This window comes from Chelonoidis abingdonii, chromosome 11 (assembly GCF_003597395.2).
Source record: "Chelonoidis abingdonii isolate Lonesome George chromosome 11, CheloAbing_2.0, whole genome shotgun sequence".
Lineage (NCBI taxonomy): Eukaryota > Metazoa > Chordata > Testudines > Testudinidae > Chelonoidis > Chelonoidis abingdonii.
This window is the reverse complement of record NC_133779.1, coordinates 38,084,122-38,102,256: the sequence shown is the minus strand read 5'-3', so window position 1 is coordinate 38,102,256 and position 18,135 is coordinate 38,084,122. Positions and strand designations below refer to the sequence as shown.

Here is an 18,135-nt window from a genome sequence, read left to right as displayed (position 1 = left end):
AGCAGAAACAAAATACTTGCCACTTTGTTTTTGTTTCCAAAACTGCCAAATTTGTTGTGGAAAAACACCCCAATTTCCAACCAGCTCTACAAGGAACTTTCTGCCAACACGCAATGGCAGGAGAGGGCACTGGTTGCCTAGAGTCGTGGGGACTTTTCTCTATTCTTTCTAAGCAGCACTGTGGGAGCACCAATGACTAGCTCAGAAAGCATATTAGAATAGGAAGGTGCCGAAGAACAAGGCAACGCTCCCTTAACTCCATGCTGGGGCACTCAGCTTTGGGAGTGAGGTATCCTCACAGCAAGTACTGACATGCTGGGGTGTAAAGAGACAAAAAAAATTTTTAATCTATAAGATAGAACTCCAGGGCGGTGAGCTTTTCTCATCCTCTTGTAGCTCAAACGGCAACATACCCAAACCATAGCCACCTTCGTCTCCATCTGTTCCTGGCAGTATGTGGGGGGCTGATCCAAGGACATCTTATAACGGAGGAGTTGATGTGCAGCAGGAGGGTTGGAAAGGCTCAGAGACATTCCACAGGGCTAGAGGCAGGGAATCCACCACCTCAAGTCTGATCCCTTTTGAATCCAGAATCTCTTTTGCCAGAAGCTGGGAATGGGTGACCAGGGATGGATCACTCAATGATTACCTGTTCTGTTCATTCCCTCTGGGGCACCTGGCACTGGCCACTGTCGGAAGACAGGATACTGGGCTAGATGGACCTTTGGGCTGACCCAGTAGGGCAGTTCTTACAAATCCTGCCTCTGGGGTGGAGACAAAGCTGGGAGGAGGGCTGCACGTTTCTGGTTCAGCCATGGCTTGTGAGAACGCTGTTTCTGTCAATAATGCTAATGAGGTTTCAGTGAAATGGGTTCTAACAGGAATCTAATGGGATTTCAGTGATTTGGGATTTAAATGGAAATGGGATGAAGACAGCTGATGAGGTCCTAACCCAAGGTGGCTCGGGTTGGAGTCTAGGTTCTGAAACCCACTCCTGGGCCTAAACTGAGCAGCTTTCAAACAGCATCGACCCACGGGCTGGTGGAGCTGGGTAGAGTGAATCTTAGGCTGACTTGGCAGGATCCTTTTGTTCAGACCCTTTTCCCGGGTTCCAGCTGAGACATGTTTTGCCTGGATAAATGCCTACACGCCTGTCAGTGCTTCCCCAGTGCAACTGCTGGCAGATAAGGAAGGGAATCCGGGAAGCTAGGAGCAGCCTGAGCACAGCGAGAGTAATTGCACCAGGGGGAGCAGGGGAGATTTGCAGCTTGGTTACATGACAGGCAAAGAGCCTGCAGCAATGGAAGGAGGGAGGTTAGGAACTAAGCCCATCAGATCAGCAAGGAAAGCAAGAGGGGTGCACTGTTCAAATAACACACACCTGCTGGCAGTGAAAGGCCAGGGCTCAGGGGAGGCAGCTGCTAGCCAGAGCAAACCAGCTTTCCTCAGCTACCAATGCTGGGCTGTTCCTGCTGATTACCGCATTCCCACCCAGGGCTGCCCTCGAGGCAGGGTCTCAGAGCTGAGATTTCCCGATTCCATTCTGGGATGGGAACTTTACGAACCTCAGGGTTATGGGGTTTCCGCCTTTCGGTCCCCAGTACTTAGAGAGGGGATTGGGATTCATACCTTGGTTTTAGTCCCAGCTGTGGGAGGAGACTTTGATCGACTGGTTAAACTAGGAAGCTGGGCAACAGGACTCCTGGATTCTGTGCCATCACTTGACTCACTGTGTGGCCTTGTGTGTGGATCACTTCATTGCTCTGTGCCTCAGTTTCCCCATCTATAAAATAAGGATGATAATATCAACCCACCACACGGGTGGCTCACAAGGCCTAGAAAGCCAGTATTTATAAAGCTCTTTGGGATCGTTGGATGAAAGATGCTCTAGAAGGGCAAAGCGTTACAAAAAAGAGGGAGCAATCCTGCCTTTGGTCTCGGGAAGGCAGAGCTGGGTTCGGCACCAACACACAGATCCCCGTGGGCGGCCACTGATCCTAGGTAGAGATCCCATAACTTAGTTCTTCCACAGCTCAGTCCTGGCAAGGGACGGTCAGAACATGGGGCCTGAAATTTTAGAGAGAACAGAGTCAGAATCAGGCCTTAAACCCCTGCGCCCCTGAACTTCGTGATGTTCTGGATCTGGATCCAGAGTTCAACTCCGGTCCCTTCCGAGCTGCCCGTCCCCCAGGCTGGTCCTGCTGTGGAGGACCCGCTGAGCTCTAGTGAGGAAGAGGGGCTGGGATGGAGGCGTGTCTGCCCCACAGTCTCTGTGCCAGGCTGAACAGGCCCTAGGGAAGCTCCAGTTTGCCCCGCCCAGCGAGGGAGCTAGGATGTGAGCATCCCCAGACACAGGCTCAGGCAGCCTCCGTGTTGCTAGGTAACTGGGCCAGAGGATTTTGCGATGCCAGTCACGCTGCTGAAGTTTCCACCCCTCCCTCAGGGCTGCGGCGCTTCCTGCAAAGGGGTCTCCTCATTCAGCGCTCTCCTCCAGGATGGTCAGGCAGGTACCAGGGCCAGATGCCAGGAGGGAGATCCAGTTTGGGGCCTGCCAGGGCAGAGCCCAGAGTGGCGTGAGGAGCGGCTCGGATCCAGACCTGGCATTTTCCTTGCTAGGTGCTGCTGATCTGTGGGGAGGGTCCCCTGGTGGGGCAGCTGTGGGTGGGTTGGGGCAAGAACAGGCTTTGGCTCACCATTGCGCAGCTTCCACCAGGTGCCCTGCCTGTGCCACCACTACCTCCGGGTGTCACGTGCCATGAGCAGCTTCCTGCAATCATCTGCACCAGCAGGTGCTTTGAAGGTGGCATCATAGCAGCCAGTGCAAAGGATTCCAGGGCCCCTGTCTGGGAACCAACAGTACCCAGTAAACATGGCCCTGCCAGGCTTTGCTGGCGGGGACAGCAGGGGGGCTGAAATGCCGCAGACAGAGATGGGCTGATGGCTGAGCGAACATGCAGCCGGCTGAGAATGGACAAACTCACTCCAGGTGCCGAGTGGGGGGTCTGAGCTGGGATTTGACATGGAAACGGCAATCTGGCTGGTGTCTGTGGTCATGAAGAGCCCGTGCTGTCCCGCGGTTCTGGTTTCTGTGGGAGAGCTGGGGATAGTGGCCTCTGAAACCTTCAGCTCCAGCCCAGATGGGGACAGTGACTGTATAGGAAGAGTGCAGCCTCCCTTTAAATAGCTTGTGAACCTTCTAGTGGTGCCCACCGTGTTCCATATTTGAGAAGCGCACGCCACGAGGCCAGGCATGCTGGTGTCCCGGGAACGTGGCGACCTGGGCAAAGCTCCGCCTGTCTGGTTTCTCCATACCATCCTTGTTGTGTAAACCGCAAAAGACACAACCCTGGCCAAGGGCTGATCCCAGCTGAGGGCCACCCAGCAGTTCTTATGTGAAGTGAGTTTGGTGGTGGGTCTCCGCACACTCCCAGCCGGCCCTGGGCCCTGACACGCTCCGTAGAGGGACCAAGATCCAGTGGCCCAGGAGTGGGTCCTGGCTGCTGGGGGAGGTGTGGTGGGAACCCAGATCCGCTTGCTGCTTCCCAGGACCACCAGCTGTGGGTGTGACTGGATCTAGCTCCGCAGGGCTGGGATTTCCAGCCAGGGTGGGTTCAGGGAGGGGAGGCTGACATGTGCCAGGCAGCTGTAAAGCCCCCCCCCCCCACATGGCTTCCCCCACTGCCCCCGGTAGGGCGACCAGACAGCAAGTGTGAAAAATGGGGAGGGGGGTAATAGGAGCCTATATAAGAAAAAGACCCCAAAATCGGGTCTGTCCCTATAAAATCCGGACATCTGGTCGCCTTGGCCAGGAGAGGGCTGCGCCCGAGTCCCGGATCTCCAGCTGCGGGATGTACGGGGTGGGGAGAACGGGGGGCGCACGATCGGTCCCGCCCTGCAAGCAGGTGCTGGGGAGGGGGGGCTAAGCCACCCCCTCCCCTTACGGGGGGCACGTACCAGCCCCCCACCCGCAGAGCTGCCTGGGGGGGGGGCGCTGATTGCAAACCCCCCCCCCCCGGCTCCTCTTCCTGGGCGCCCCCGCCGCTCCTTTGTTTCGCTGCCCCCCGGCTCGCCATAGGAAACGGGCAGGAGCCGAGCCCGCGCACACGTTCGCTCCCCCGCCCCAATTCAGCCCGACCCCCCCCGCTTGGTGCGCGTTCGCAGCAGCAGCAGCCGCAGCCGCCAGACCCGAGGGCTCCACCCCCGGGGATCGCGGCCGCCGGGCGGGACGCGCGGGGCAGAGCAGCCCGAGCCCCGCGCCCCCCTTTGTCCGGGCCGGCCCCGGCAGCGCGGCGAGGTGAGTGGCCGAGGCGGGGCGGGCACCTGCGGGCTCCGGGCTTTTCCCCGCCCCGGCGGCCGGACAAAGGGCTGGATCCGCCCTCTGCTGCAGCCCGGGGTGGGGGGGATTGGCACAGACCCCCCCATCCCCAGCCCAGCGGGTCCCATGGCTCAGACCCTTGGGCGCTCGGGTGCGGCTGGACCCCGCCCCAACCGCCTCCCCCGAGCCGGGGCTGCGCCCCCCTGCCCAGCCCAGCCCCCACCCCACTGGTCCCAGCACCGGGTCCGCTTCCCTCGGGCAGGACTTGGGGAAAGTTTGGGGGCGTGGATCGCGTGGGGCGGGGTTGGGTAGCGGCGGGGGGGTGGCAGCTTGGCAGGGTCAATCCCCCCACCCCCGCGCGCTGGCTCCGATGGGAAGGTCCAGCCCCATTCTCTGAGCCTCTCACCTGCGTGGGGGACCCGCCCCCCTCCCCATGGAGCCTGGCTCCTGTCGCGATCCCGCGCCGCGGCACCCGGGCGTTTTGTTCCTTGGGGGCTGGGGCTGGGGCTGGCACGACGCGGGGGCGCTGGGGGCGCCCCTCCCACGTATAGCCCACGGGCTGCAATATAAGTGGGGACCCTTCCATGGGCTGCAGGTAGGAGCCTCAGCCCTGCCCCGCCGGGCTCTTGCAGGGTTGGGGAGCAAAGAGAGGGGACTCAGACCCCACCCACAACCACCCCACCTCACCCTACCCTACCCTCGCTGGCATTTTTAATACGATAGCCTGGCCAAGCTGCAACCTGCTGCAGCATCAGTGTTTTGCAGGGATCTGGAGAATGGGCAGAGCAGGACTCCCTGTAAAGAGGTGCAGCAAGATCTGCTGCTGAGACCCCAGCCAGGCCCTGGGCTTCCCTCCAGCCCCGCCTTCTTGGGCCGGTATGAGGGATTCAAGGCACCCCTCGTTTTGCCCTTCTCTCTAGTAATCACCCCACTCTGCCTGCCTGCTGCCTGGCTTTTTACTCCTTGCACCCCCACCCACCTTTTCTGGCATCCCCAGAGTGAGCCGTTTAAATCCCATGTCAGCCCCATGCTGGGGTCTTTCCCCCTCACCCATCGATTGCCACATGCCTCCCCTCCCCTGTCCCGCCTCCAGTCTGTTACAGAGCGCAACTCCCCCGTGCTGGGCAGACCAGCCCCGGGCTGGGGGATCACACTGACAGCTCTTAGCCTGGGGGAAGGAAAGCAGGGAGTAGGTGTTATTGCCACAGGCTTGGTGGGGTGGGCAGGGTGGGCACGAAACAAGGGGTAGGCGGGAAGGGGAATGCAGAGCCTGGACAGGGGGCCAATGCAGGTGAGGCTGGGTATGAGGTGGCTGGATCCTTCCATACACCCAGCATTCACCGTTCCCTCCAGTGCCTCCTGCTGGGAGAGGCTGGGACTGGAGTTGCTGGGAGTCCCCACCCCAGTCAGCGCTGCTGCCCTACTCGCTCCAGTGCTGGGTTGGTCCTGGGGTAACGATGATCTTCCCCCCCAGACAGCATTCCCCTACCCCTTGAGTGCCACTAAACTAACCCTTGCCGTGTGTCTCGTTGTCTAGACTGACCCAGGCGAGCCCCCGTCGCTTGCCCCCTGAGCCGACACCATGATCTCCACAAAAGAGAAGTCCAAAGCCCCCAAGGATAGCATGACGCTCCTTCCATGCTTCTACTTTGTGGAGGTGGGTAGAGGCTTTCCAAGGGGACCCAGAGCACAGCAGGGAGGGGGTGGGCACTGCCTTTCGCGCCACGTCCCAGCAGCGAGGCAGGAGCTGAGTGTCAGCGGAATGTGAGATGCTCTCGCAAGAGCCAGCTGAGCCCTGCAGGGGCTGAGGACGGGGGAATGAATGGGAGATAATTCGATTTACACGGCTGGAGCTGATTCCGTTTCTGGGGCTGAGTCTCAGTTACTCCTTTCCTGTGCGTGGGGCCTGGATGGAGGAGGGTTAAGGTGGCTTTAATCTACCTTTGTCCTTCCTTTACTTTGAAGGTGTGGATGGGTCTGCTCAACTCGAGGTTTGAGTTAGAGCAGCCCTGTGGCTGCTCTGTCTTGCACTCTGCTTCCCATGACTCCCAGCAAACAGAGAATACCCACAGTGCAGTGTGCCCTGCCACACCCCCAGCAATCCTCTGTCTTGGGGTTGAGTGCAAGAAGAGCCCTTGTGCCAGCCCTGCACTGATCAAGGAGACCCCTGGCAGGGCCACTCGCAGGAAACTGTTTCCACCCTCCTTAAACCCTTTGACTCTGCTAGAGGGGCCCAATGTGACCTGAGTGTCACTGAGAATTGAGGCATGTGGCTGCATGTCATGACTGCTCCCTGGGTGGCAGAGCTGCAGGTTTCCTCTCAGTGTCTCGCACTCTAATAAAATCTCTCCCAGGGAGACGCTCACCACAAAATGGACCATAGGCCTTGTGGGCAGGGGGAGAGGGATCAGTACATGAGGGCTGACGAGCTCTGCTCCTCAGGCCCCTCTGGGCCAGGTTTGAGTAGGGTCGGTGGATGGGCAGAGATGCTAGGCCTACGGGGAGGAATGAATGAGGCAGAGGGTCTGTTTAACATTTCTACTGCAGCCCCTAGAGACTGGAGCCTGGTTGTGACAGGTGCTGTACGGACACATAGGAAAGAGACTGTCGAGTGATTAGAGCAGAGGTGTCTGGTAGTCGGGACTCCTGGGTTCTATTCCCAGCTATAGGAGGGGAGTGTGGTCGTGGGGGTGACTGGGAGTCAGGACTCCTGGGTTCTATTCCCAGCTATAGGAGGGGAGTGTGGTCGCAAGGGTGTCTGGGAGTCAGGATACTTGGGTTCTATTCCCAGCTATAGGAGGGGAGTGTGGTCGCAAGGGTGTCTGGGAGTCAGGATACTTGGGTTCTATTCCCAGCTATAGGAGGGGAGTGTGGTCGTGGGGGTGACTGGGAGTCAGGACTCCTGGGTTCTATTCCCAGCTGTAGGAGGGGAGTGTGGTCGTGGGGGTGACTGGGAGTCAGGACTCCTGGGTTCTATTCCCAGCTATAGGAAGGGAGTGTGGTCGTGGGGGTGACTGGGAGTCAGGACTCCTGGGTTCTATTCTCAGCTATAGGAGGGGAGTGTGGTCGCAAGGGTGTCTGGGAGTCAGGATACTTGGGTTCTATTCCCAGCTATAGGAGGGGAGTGTGGTCGTGGGGGTGACTGGGAGTCAAGACTCCTGGGTTCTATTCCCTGATCTGTAAAAGATAGTGATTGCAATGACACCCCTGACTTGCCTTAGAGGGTGATTGCGCCCTAAGACCCTTGAAGGCAGGTCTGTAGCATGGCAGGGGGATGAAACTGAGCCCACTGCACCATGCTGCTGACTCACCTCTTTGCTTGCCTCCTTCCTGCCCCTTGCCCAGCTCCCGATCGTGGCTTCCTCCATCGTGACGCTGTATTTCCTGGAGCTGACCGACCTCTTCAAGCCAGCCAAGGTGGGTTTCCAGTGCTATGACCGGGCCCTGTCCATGCCTTACGTGGAGACCAACGAGGAGATGATTCCTCTGCTGATGCTTCTCAGCCTGGCCTTCGCTGCTCCCGCTGCCTCGGTAGGTAGCCAGCGCCAAGCCCGGGGGGGTTTCTCTTTCCGCGTGGGCCGGGAGGGCCGAGACAAGGGGGTGAGGGAAGGGAGAGGCCTGGAGGGACCTTCTGGAGAAGGGGGAGGGCAGATTCCGCCTGGCCCTGATTTCACCTCCCTTCTTCAGAGACTGCAGGGGTCCGTACAGCCCCAGACACAGGCTACGGCAGCCCAAACTTGTGCCCCTTCTTCAAAGGCCCCTCCGTCCCGATGCCCCCTGCCCAGAGGAGCCCCGGCACCTGGGCCTCTTACAGAGACAATGCAAAGCTGGGCCAGGTTTCGGGGCCCCTGTGCACCAGCCACCTAGCACGATAGGACAATGGTAGAGTATGCGGGATGGGGATGTGTGTTGTGTTGGGACTGGAGTAGTTGGTAGCTCCCCACCAGTGCTCCTGCCCTACAGCGCCTCCTGCTGGGAGAGGGTAAGGTATGAGTAGCTGGGAACTCCCCAGTGCTCCTGCCCTGCTCTCTACAGCACCCCCTGGAGTACCCCACTCCCTGGAGTACCCCACTCCCTGCCAGCGCTCCTGCCCTGCTCCCTACAGCACCCCCTGCTGGGAGAGGTCAGGACTGGAGTTCCTGGGAGCTCCCCCTACCACTCCTGCCCTATTCCCATACAGCGCCCCCTTCTGGGAGAGGGTAGGACCTGCCTCTGTGCCAAAACCTCTACACTTATACGCCTCGCTCTGACTTGCCAACAAGCCTGCGTGGCCCACGCTGAGTTCTGCTCTTCCCCCCAGATCATGGTTGGGGAAGGCATCATCTACTGCCTGCAGTCCAAGCTGAAGGGGCGCAGCGGGTCAGAGGGGAGCATCAACGCCGGCGGTTGCAACTTCAACTCCTTCCTGCGCAGGACTGTAAGGTTTGTGGGTAGGTTTTGCCACAGTCCTGGCCTGGAGCCTTTCAGTTCTTTGTATCCCGGGGGATCCTCCTTCTGAAGCTGCCCTGGGCTTGGATGAAGATGAGGCGGCGACGGAGGAGCCTGCATGGGAAGCACATGCAGCTTGGAGCATGACATGCAGCAGCCCAGAGATCACTGCAGGCTCCAAAGCCCCACGTTCATCCTCCGCGTTAGTGTGTCTCTGGTTGCCCCTGCCGCATGGATGCCCTTGGCCTCTGACCCCATCTTGGCCCTGCTCCACTGCTCTCGTGCTGTGGGCAGGTGGCTGCATTTCACTGGGGTTCTAGCCTGCGACGCACTTGGGGAGGACAAGTGCTGTGGAAATGGAAAATGTTCATTGTCCTGTGGCACTTCCAGACCTGGCTTTGGCCCAAACCTGGGAGGGGTGAGGCAGGTGGGAGGGGGATTGGGGAGGTGGACAGAGGAACTGGGGAGAGAGGCAGGTGGGAGGGGGCAGAGGAACATCTGTGACTTCCCGGTGGCCAAGGCTCTAACCCGTGACCTGCTGATGATGCCCCCAGGGGTCCATGTGTTCGGACTCTGTGCCACCGCCTTGGTGACCGACGTGATCCAGCTGGCTACTGGCTACCACGCCCCCTTTTTCCTGACGGTCTGCAAGCCCAACTACACCCTGCTGGGGATCTCCTGTGACTCCAACCCTTACATCACCCAGGACATATGCTCAGGCCAGGACCAGAATGCGATTCTCTCTGCCAGGTATGTCCCGTGCAGTCCAGGGCCAAAGGGCTCGGCTTGAGGGACTCTGCCCCCGATGGTCCCAAAGGAAAGGAGCCCGAGGCTGTCTCTTCTCACCTGCCCCCCTGCCGGGCCCCACTGCATGTGTCATGTTGGGATCTGGTCGCCCGCCATGCCACAGCCAAGTCCCTGCCAGCACTAGTCCAGGCTGCTCGAGCTGTCCTTTGTTTCCCTTTTGCAGGAAGACCTTCCCGTCCCAGCATGCAACGCTCTCAGCTTTCGCCGCTGTCTACGTGTCGGTGAGTTCACCTGCCTCTCTCCTTATCTCCCCGACTTGCAACCGCGGGCTGATGCAAGCAAGTTTGTGGAGCCCGCAGGCACACGCATGCCTCATGCTTCCAGCTCAGTCCCTCCTGCATACCCCTGCACAGCGCCTTCCCCAGGCAAGCCACCTCACTGTGCACGCACAATCCCCCCAACACACACGTGCTGCTCCACACACACACAAACACCTTTTGGTGCCCCCCCAGCCCATACTCCTCCCCCTATGTACCCCGCTCATGCATGGATACATGCACACAGCGCCCTGCCTTATGCAAATGCAAACACAACTACGGTGCCCCCCGACACAATCAGATGCCCACTCAACACATACCCATGTGTGCAGACACACAGATTGCTTTTCTTTCTCTCTCTCACACACACACGCAAAACTGCATACAGCTAACATAAGCCTCACCCTCCTGGGACTAGCCGAGGTGCTCCCCCAAACCAGAAAGGTCTGGGCAGTCTATGCAGGGAGGGGGTCACCCACCAACACAGGAGGTCTCATGCCTAGCCAGCCCCGTGCATTTGCAGGGCCAGCACTTGGCCCGTGGCTCTGACAGGCCCCCACTCTCCCCTCCTTTGGCCAGATGTATTTCAACTCCATCATCTCGGACAGCACCAAGCTCCTGAAGCCCATCCTGGTCTTTGCCTTCGCCATCGCCGCCGGCATCTGCGGCTTGACCCAGATCACCCAGTACCGCAGCCACCCTATCGACGTCTACGTGGGCTTCCTCATTGGCTCCGGGATCGCGGCCTACCTGGTGAGTTCACGCCCCCAGGGGGCGGGAGCCTGGCTCTGGGGGCTGAGCTTAGAGCCCCCGCAGAGAGGAAGGGCCTTTGCGTCTCCCTCCGGGGGTTGGCTTCAGTCACTGGCATTAGGAGCGACGGAAGCTTGCTAGAAGTGGGGAGCCGGCGGGCCCCCAACTGTGACTGTATGGCTGCTGTGCGGTCTCACCCCTGACCCCGGCCTTTTTTGCCCCTTCAGGCATACCATGCGGTGGGCAACTTCCAAGCGCCAACTGAGAGGGCCTCGGCCCACCCCCCGGCCAAGGACGCCCTGCGGGCCCTGACCCAGCGGGGCCACGACTCGGTGTATCACCAGAATAAGTCTGTCAGCACGGATGAGCTCAACCCCCAGACCCGGCTAGACGGGGTGAACCGCCAGGTCCAGCGGGAGAAGAACTCCCTGGGCAGCCTGAAACGGGCCAGTGTGGACGTGGACCTGCTGGCCCCCCGCAGCCCCATGGGCAAAGAGAACATGGTCACCTTCAGCAACACCCTACCCCGAGTCAACACCCCCTCCATGGACGACCCCGCCCGGCGCCACATGACCATCCATGTCCCCGTGGATGCCTCCCGCTCCAAGCAGCTCATCACCGAGTGGAAGCAGAAATCCCTGGAGGGCCGGAGCATGACGCTGGCCGAGGAGGCCAGTGGGCACGCGAGGGCTGGCTCAGACTCGGTGGGCGCGGATGAAGAGGAGCACATCCCCCCCTCACTCTACCCAACGGTGCAGGCCCGCACGGCCGAGCGGGCCGCCATGGGGCCCCGGGTTCTCATCCAGCCCCGGCCGGGGGCATCCCAGCTGGTTCACATCCCCGAGGAGAGCCAAGGCACCGCCAACATCTCCCCCAACAGCAGCTCGGCCGTGCGGGCCAAGTGGATGATGATGGCAGAGAAGGGGGCGGGCCAGCGGGTGGCCAACCCGCCTCGGCTCATGCAGGTCATCGCCATGTCCAAGCAGCAGGGCCTGGTGTCGGTCACCCCCAAGCACTCGGAGACCTCCTCATCTTCCACCAGCTCCAACTCCTCCCAGTACTGCTCACCGTCAGAGCGGGACAGCTCCAGCATCGTCACCATCGACGCCCACGCCCCGCACCACCCCGTGGTGCACCTCTCCTCCGGCAATGGGCCCTGGGAGTGGAAGGTGGCCCAGAAAGGCTTGGACGGGCAGGACGCCTATGAGCTGAATGAGATGGGCAAGGATTACCGGGGCTTCCGGCCCACCAGGAGTGCTGGCGTCTCCCCGGGCTCCTCCGTCAGCGACATCGAGCAGGACGAGCCGCGTTACGGCAGCGTGGCCACCATCAACGTGGCGTCGGGAGGGGGCGGGGCGGTGGAGCGGGGCGAGGGCGGCCCGGAGAACGTGCTAGGCCCCGCCAGCCGAGAGTCCACCCTGCGGAGGAAGCCTGCCAGCCTGATGGTCAGCGAGAAGGATGGACACACGGACCATGAGGCGGAAAATTACTACAAGAAAATCCAAGCCAACCGGAGATTTAAGGAGTAATTCCCTCCCCCTCCCGCACCCCAGCTTTCACCCCACCTGCCCCGACCCAGGGCAGCTGTCCAGAGTGGGGAACCTGCTTCCATGAGTTTCTCCACTGCTGAACAACACAATCAGCACGATCCGTGTGCTGCTGCTTTGGGATGAGGCCAGGACCGGGGTGGTGTGAGCATCCATCTTTGGGGGCCGGGGGGGCCTCCAGGATTTAGTTACAGCAGCCTCAAAGCGGAGCAGCACATGGAGAAGATGTTGCAAGTGCCGGATAGGAGAGGTGGACTAGAAGACGCAGGGACTGCAGAGTTCTTCTCCGGGGCGTTAAAACAACGAGCCCTCCGCGGGACTCCCAACGTCTAACCAGGGGAGGAATTTTCCATGTTTATTTATTTGTTAACCAGGTGCTGATGGGTCCCGGGAGGGTTGGAGTTTTAACTGTTGCGATAGTGGGGTGGGAGAGAATGAATGACTTTGAAAAGGCGGATTCCAGGAGTCCTGGGCTACCAATTGAGGCAACTGTCTCCAGCATTACATGTGGATTTGTTTGCCTCGCTCACTGGGAGCTGGCAGCCAATGGATCCAGTCACCAGCGGCTATCTGGACAGCGTCCCGTGTCATGTCCTCCTCCATCTGTTTTATTGGCAGGGGGGCCCATCCAGCCAGCGACTGAACTCCAGACGCTGTGGGACTCTGGAAATAGCTCCCTGACTGACGCGTAGCGCATGTGCAGTGGGGAAGGGGCATTAGCCAGGGCTCAAAGGCTTTTCACTGGCTGCCTGGAGACTTTTCAGGGGCCCCTTGTTCAGGTGTCAGTGCTGGCCTGGCCACTCCTTGCCCTCTGTGCTGAGTCTCACAGAGGTGCCTAGGGACGACTGAAGCTCACCCCATGTACTCCCTATGGGTGGTCAGAAGAGGCTGATGGACAAAGCTTTCCGGGGGGGGGGGGGGGCACTTGCCTTAGCCACCCATCAGCCGAGGACACGTTGATAAATAACCCTCTGTGCTTTGTTGCGGCTTCCAGGCTGCGCAGTCCTGCTGCCGCTTTACCACCCGCTCCTGGCACAAGCGTGGTACAGGGCACAGGTGTCCCAGACGGCATCAAGGCTTTGGAAGAGCGTCCAGGCTTGGGAGGGGGGCAACCCGATTGCGCCAATTTAATTTTCTCTCTCGTCTCGCCATCCCTGGAGCAAGACAGCAACTGGGGGAGGGAAGGGCGCTTTCGCACCAGCCTTGTGATCTGAGCTGGTGGGATTTTTATTTATTTATTTTTTAAATAGCGCGGGAAAGTTTGAGGACGTCTTCGTGATGCTTTTGTCGTTGTCGTTCGCCCCCCATGAAAAACGGCACCCCATTCCCCTGGTTTCCCTGCCCAATCCACTGCCAAGCTGGCCGCCCCTTACTTGCCAGGGGCCCCTTACTTGCCACCTGACTTAGTGGGCTTTGCAGCAGGGCCCCTGTATGGCCACACAGGAGACGGTTATGGGATGGGGGATGGCGGAAATACAGGAAATGGATGTTGCCCCCCGCCCCCCGCTCTAGCCAGCAGCTGTGTGAGATCCCGTGGCCTTTGCTTAGCCTTCGGGCATCTGTCTCTGTAGCCACAGCGGCTCGCTGGTCAGGAGCAGTGGGAGGGGGAGGGCTGTGAGCTGGAAGGCAGGTGGGTGAATGGGAGGCATGCATACAAGGGTAGGGGGGTTGCATAAGGAGAAATACACTCTCCAGAGAGATGGGGGGTCCTAGCTGGGAGAGGAGGGTGCGGGGAGCTAACGCCAGGGGGATGGGGGAGGGGAATTACACAGTGGAATAACTGGCCTCGATTCCTTACATTGCCCAATGCTACCAGTGCAATTAGAAGGGCTCCTCTGATCCTTCAGTGCTCTTCCATTTCTCAGGGGCAGCCACATTTCTGGCTGGCGAGAGAACTTCTCGGGAGAGCAGTGAGGATGGAGCCCTGCCTGGTCCCCCGGCAGCGGGCGAGACAGGGCGCGTCCCCCCCTTTGAGGGAGCTTCGTGGCTGCTGGAGCTTGGGGCAGGGAGTTACAGGTGTCATCGTAGGGAACTGACGCAGAGATGTAACCCTATGCCGTTCCTTATCCAGCTCTGCAGGGTGGGAACGCTAGAAGGAAGCAGAGCCACTCTGGGGATCCAGGAGGGGGGGACACCCCGACACTAAGCCAGTCCCCAAACTGTAAATGCATCTGTCAGGCGATGGCTGAACCTGCTGTGTTTGTAAGGAAATAAATGAATGAACCTGTCTCTCTCTCCACGTCAGCCTGGTTGCGGGGGGAAGGCAGAGTCTGTTGTGCGGCAGATAAATGACTGGAAACCTTGTTAAAACCCCATTGCCTCAGTGTGGGAATTTCCTGCCTGTGATGGAGTCGGCCCCTGCCCCTCATCACTCTGCGGGCTGCTCTTTGCCCTTGTGCAAAGTTGTGACTTGCCCCTGGGCCGCATGAAAATGTTTCTCAAAAGGGACATTTTTGCAACGGGGATCCGAACTGCTGGTGCCATGTGGCCTGTGCTTTCAAAAGAGAGGCAACCCCTGCATGAATCCCCCATCTCGCCTGGCCTCACCAGCTAGGCTGGCTGTATACTCAGCGGGCATCATTCTGGGCACGGATGGGCATCGTTATGCCAGCTCCCATGGTGCAAAGGGACCACAAAGCTGAGCAAACCGGCCAGCAGGAAATTCCACTAGCACGGCAAGAATCTGTGAGTGGCGTACGGAGGAGAAGAACCCAGGAGTCCTGCTTTCCCAGGCGCTACTTTACCCACTAGCCACTCCCCTCCCGGAGCTGCAAATGGTACCCAAGCAGCTTGAGGCCCGCTGCTCTTTGCTTTAACCCATTCGCCCCACCCACTTTCTTCCTCCAGCTGGGAGTAGAACCCAGGCGCCCTGATTCCCAGCACCCCCCTAGACCACACATCCTTGGGAAAGCATCTGTTATCCCTATCTGGCAGGAACAGCCCTTTGTGACTCGGGCCGGGGCTGCTCCCTGACCGTTACTGGCTTGCTAGCAGCTCTGGGGGTCTATGCCGGATCCCCAGCGTGTGGGCTGCTGGGCCTATGTTCTCCCAGCTCCATCAGGCTCTTAGTCCAACCTGCCGCTCCCTTGAATCCCATTAAAAAGCAAGTCTGGCCAATGCTCGAGCCAGCTGCAGGACCCAGCGCCGGGTAGGGCTCTCCCCACCCCGAATAGCCTGATCCCACTGCTGTCTCTAGCAGCCTCCCGTGGCTGAGCCCTGGGCCCCCTCATCCTGCTTTCCTCTCCCCGCCTCCACTTCGTCCCAAACCAAGCTGGTGGCCTCCGCCCTGCGGCTAATTGCACGGTGCGCTAGGTGATCGCTCAGCCTGCTGCAGTGGGTCAGAGGTGGCTGGAGCCTGATTTCCGCCCACTCCGCGTCACCAGGGCTTTCACAGCTGCTGTTAAATGCTCTCTTGCCCCAGCTTGGAAAGCTTTTCTCACCAGCCCCACAAAGAACTAGTGACACCCCCACAGAAGGGGATATGGGCTCCATTAGCCGGCGGTGGCCGGCAGCTACGGCTGGGCCAGGCTTCAGCACCACCTTCTCCCAACGCACAGGCCTTCGCTCGCTCTTCCTTTAGCTTTCCTGCCCTGTCCCCCCCTCCCCGCCACACTGTAATTATCAGTTGCTCTTTTAGCTTTTGGGGGCCTAATTTTAACTCCTAGCGCATCTGCCGCCGCCCCCACTGTGCCACACGTGTCATTTATACATCGGTGCTGATCGGATTCCTGTTGGCAGCATTCAGCAGAGGCGGGTGCAAGCGCTTAACAAAGCCGGCACAGTCTGAGCATCTGGAGAAACTGAGGTACAGAGATGTGATGCGACGTCCCCAAAGTCCAAATAACAGAAACCAGGGGGGCTTGACTGCCAGGTCTGTGCCCACCTCCAACCACTAGGCACCACTCCCCTCCCAGATCTGGGAAGAGAACACGGGAATCCCGGCTTTGTCACCGGCTCTGACCGCTAGCCTCAACCCTCCCAAAGCCAGGTGTAGAACCTGGATGCCCCTGCCAGCTAAAACCCACTAGAAACCTGCACCTCTCCTGAGCCTCTGGGATCTAAGAACCCAGGAGTCCTGCTGCCAGTCCCTGCTCAAACCCCTAGAGAGTGAGACCCCAAGGCCTGCTGCATAACACTGACACTACAAATCAATGACGCTGGCTGCCTTGTGCGAGCTAATGCTGTTCTCCTGCCCCCCCCGCGCCATCCCCGCCCTCCGTCCCCCAAAATCCTCTATCCCCACCGCCCACACACATCTCACAGCGGGAGGATAGATATGAAACCAGCTAACCTGCCTTATACCTCCAAAGCCCCTGCTAAGCCTGTTTAGCCAGCCTCGGCTAACTGGAACGGTTGAGTTGAATGCGTGTGTCTGCAAGCAACCAGGTGCTGCTCCCCAGCGGGGCTGACGCCGGGTGGTTAAGTAAATGCAGGGTGGAGGAGCAAAGTGCAGAAACCACTGGCGGCAGGAGGAAGCCGAACAGCCACCCCCCATAACTCCAGACAACGGATCAATCGTATTTAATATAAACAGCGGCGGCTGGCGATAACTGGACCCAAGCGGGCCCGGGCGCGTCCACCACAACACCTCTACCTCTCTGCAGGCCGGCCTGCTCTCACCCACCAGGCCAGACAAGGGTGGCTGCGCGCACAGCGCCAACCGTACAAACCTGTGAGAATCCGGCCCGACAACCCTGTGCCACCTCCCGCCCGACGCGCCGGCTCTCTGGCTGGCAGCGCAAGGAGCGGAGCCTCATCAACCAGGCAGAGAGAACGGCATTTGGGACGATGAGCTTGGCTGATGATCATAAAGGACGCGGATTACTTAGAAAGGGATCCTCTTGGCGGAGGAGGAGGGAGGGCTGCCAGAACCTCAGACTGCACTGAAGCCTGTTTGCCCTCCCATGAATACGGCTGTTCCATTGCACAATGTCACTGGCCCGGCAGTAAAGGCCAGATTTTCCAAGGTATTTAGGCCCTAGTGGGATACCAAATCCACTGATAGTTGGTGCTTGAACTCATTATGTACTGAGCTTTGGGGGCCAATAAACCTTGAATTCAGTCCTAAAGCACTGGCCGGGCAGAGAGACATCCCGGGGTAGGGGTGCACCTCTGTCTCCTATCCAGCACCAGCGTCTCAGTGCGCAAAAAGACCTTGTCAGAGCAACACAAGGCAGACGTTCTAGGCTCCGCAAGGTCCAGCGGATGCTGTGCTGACAGCATGAAAGAGCCCAGAGCTGGCAGGTGGAGATAGAGGGCTCACATAACGCCAAGGTGGCCGTTCTGCCGGATGGGTCGGCAATGACCTGTCGTCTTAATGTTGAATGAAAACATTTTGTCAGTCATTTGTTTTTTCTGCGTGAGAAAGAGGACTGAGAAAGGCCGACATAATCATTGATTGACCCAATTCTTAGGTTTCAGCTCGCATTCACGGCAATCGACAAGGAACTGTCATGGCCAATGATCGATTTGATGTGCTTTTGATCGGACAGCTTGTGCTCGCACTGTCAGATTAGGCCAGAAATGCAGGCCTGGCCATGCACTAAAGCTGTGTGACCTGGAAAGATACCAGATATATAGATGCAAGCTAATAGCATGACCACCCATGTACAATCCACGGTATTGAATACTAGAGGAACCACGGAATGGCAATAGAATTCTTAGTTGATAATCTACTAGAGAAAACCTCCAATTCTTCTAAAGTAAAGCTGCCCAGAGCCTGCCTTTATTCCTTCCCCTGCAGTGCCCGAGATCCTCAAAAATAAAAAAAAAGAAAAAAATCAAGAAAAAAAAAAAAAAAAAAAAAACACCAAAAAAAATAAAAAAAAAATAAAAAAAAAAAAACTATATGTAAATAAAACATAGAATACCGTTTTTTCTCAACTTTAAAATATAGATCTTGTGTTGGTTTAAATATCCCGTGAAAACTGCAGCTCAGTTGCTTGGGTGTACTTAGGCCTCTGAAAAGTAAGTAGCCTAAAACAGAACTAATAAGCATGGCTTTTCATGAGCCCATAATATGTTTCCCATA

The 18,135-nt window shown here is 58.6% G+C and overlaps 1 protein-coding gene across 2 annotated transcripts; it reads left to right on the top strand.

Moving 5' to 3' along the window:
• The first annotated feature begins 2,378 nt into the window (after positions 1-2,378).
• PLPPR3 (phospholipid phosphatase related 3) lies at positions 2,379-13,481 on the top strand. Of its 2 annotated transcripts, none has more exons than XM_032784927.2 (8): positions 2,379-2,507; positions 5,853-5,972; positions 7,661-7,846; positions 8,616-8,745; positions 9,298-9,493; positions 9,714-9,771; positions 10,387-10,560; positions 10,785-13,481. In XM_032784927.2, exons 2-8 carry the CDS (start codon positions 5,898-5,900, stop codon positions 12,084-12,086), a joined length of 2,121 nt encoding a protein of 706 aa, XP_032640818.1. In that variant the 5' UTR covers positions 2,379-2,507; positions 5,853-5,897; the 3' UTR covers positions 12,087-13,481. The 2 variants fall into 2 exon arrangements, with proteins under 2 accessions (XP_032640818.1, XP_032640734.1); XM_032784843.2 differs by lacking the exon at positions 2,379-2,507 and adding an exon at positions 4,238-4,294.
• Positions 13,482-18,135: the final 4,654 nt, after the last annotated feature.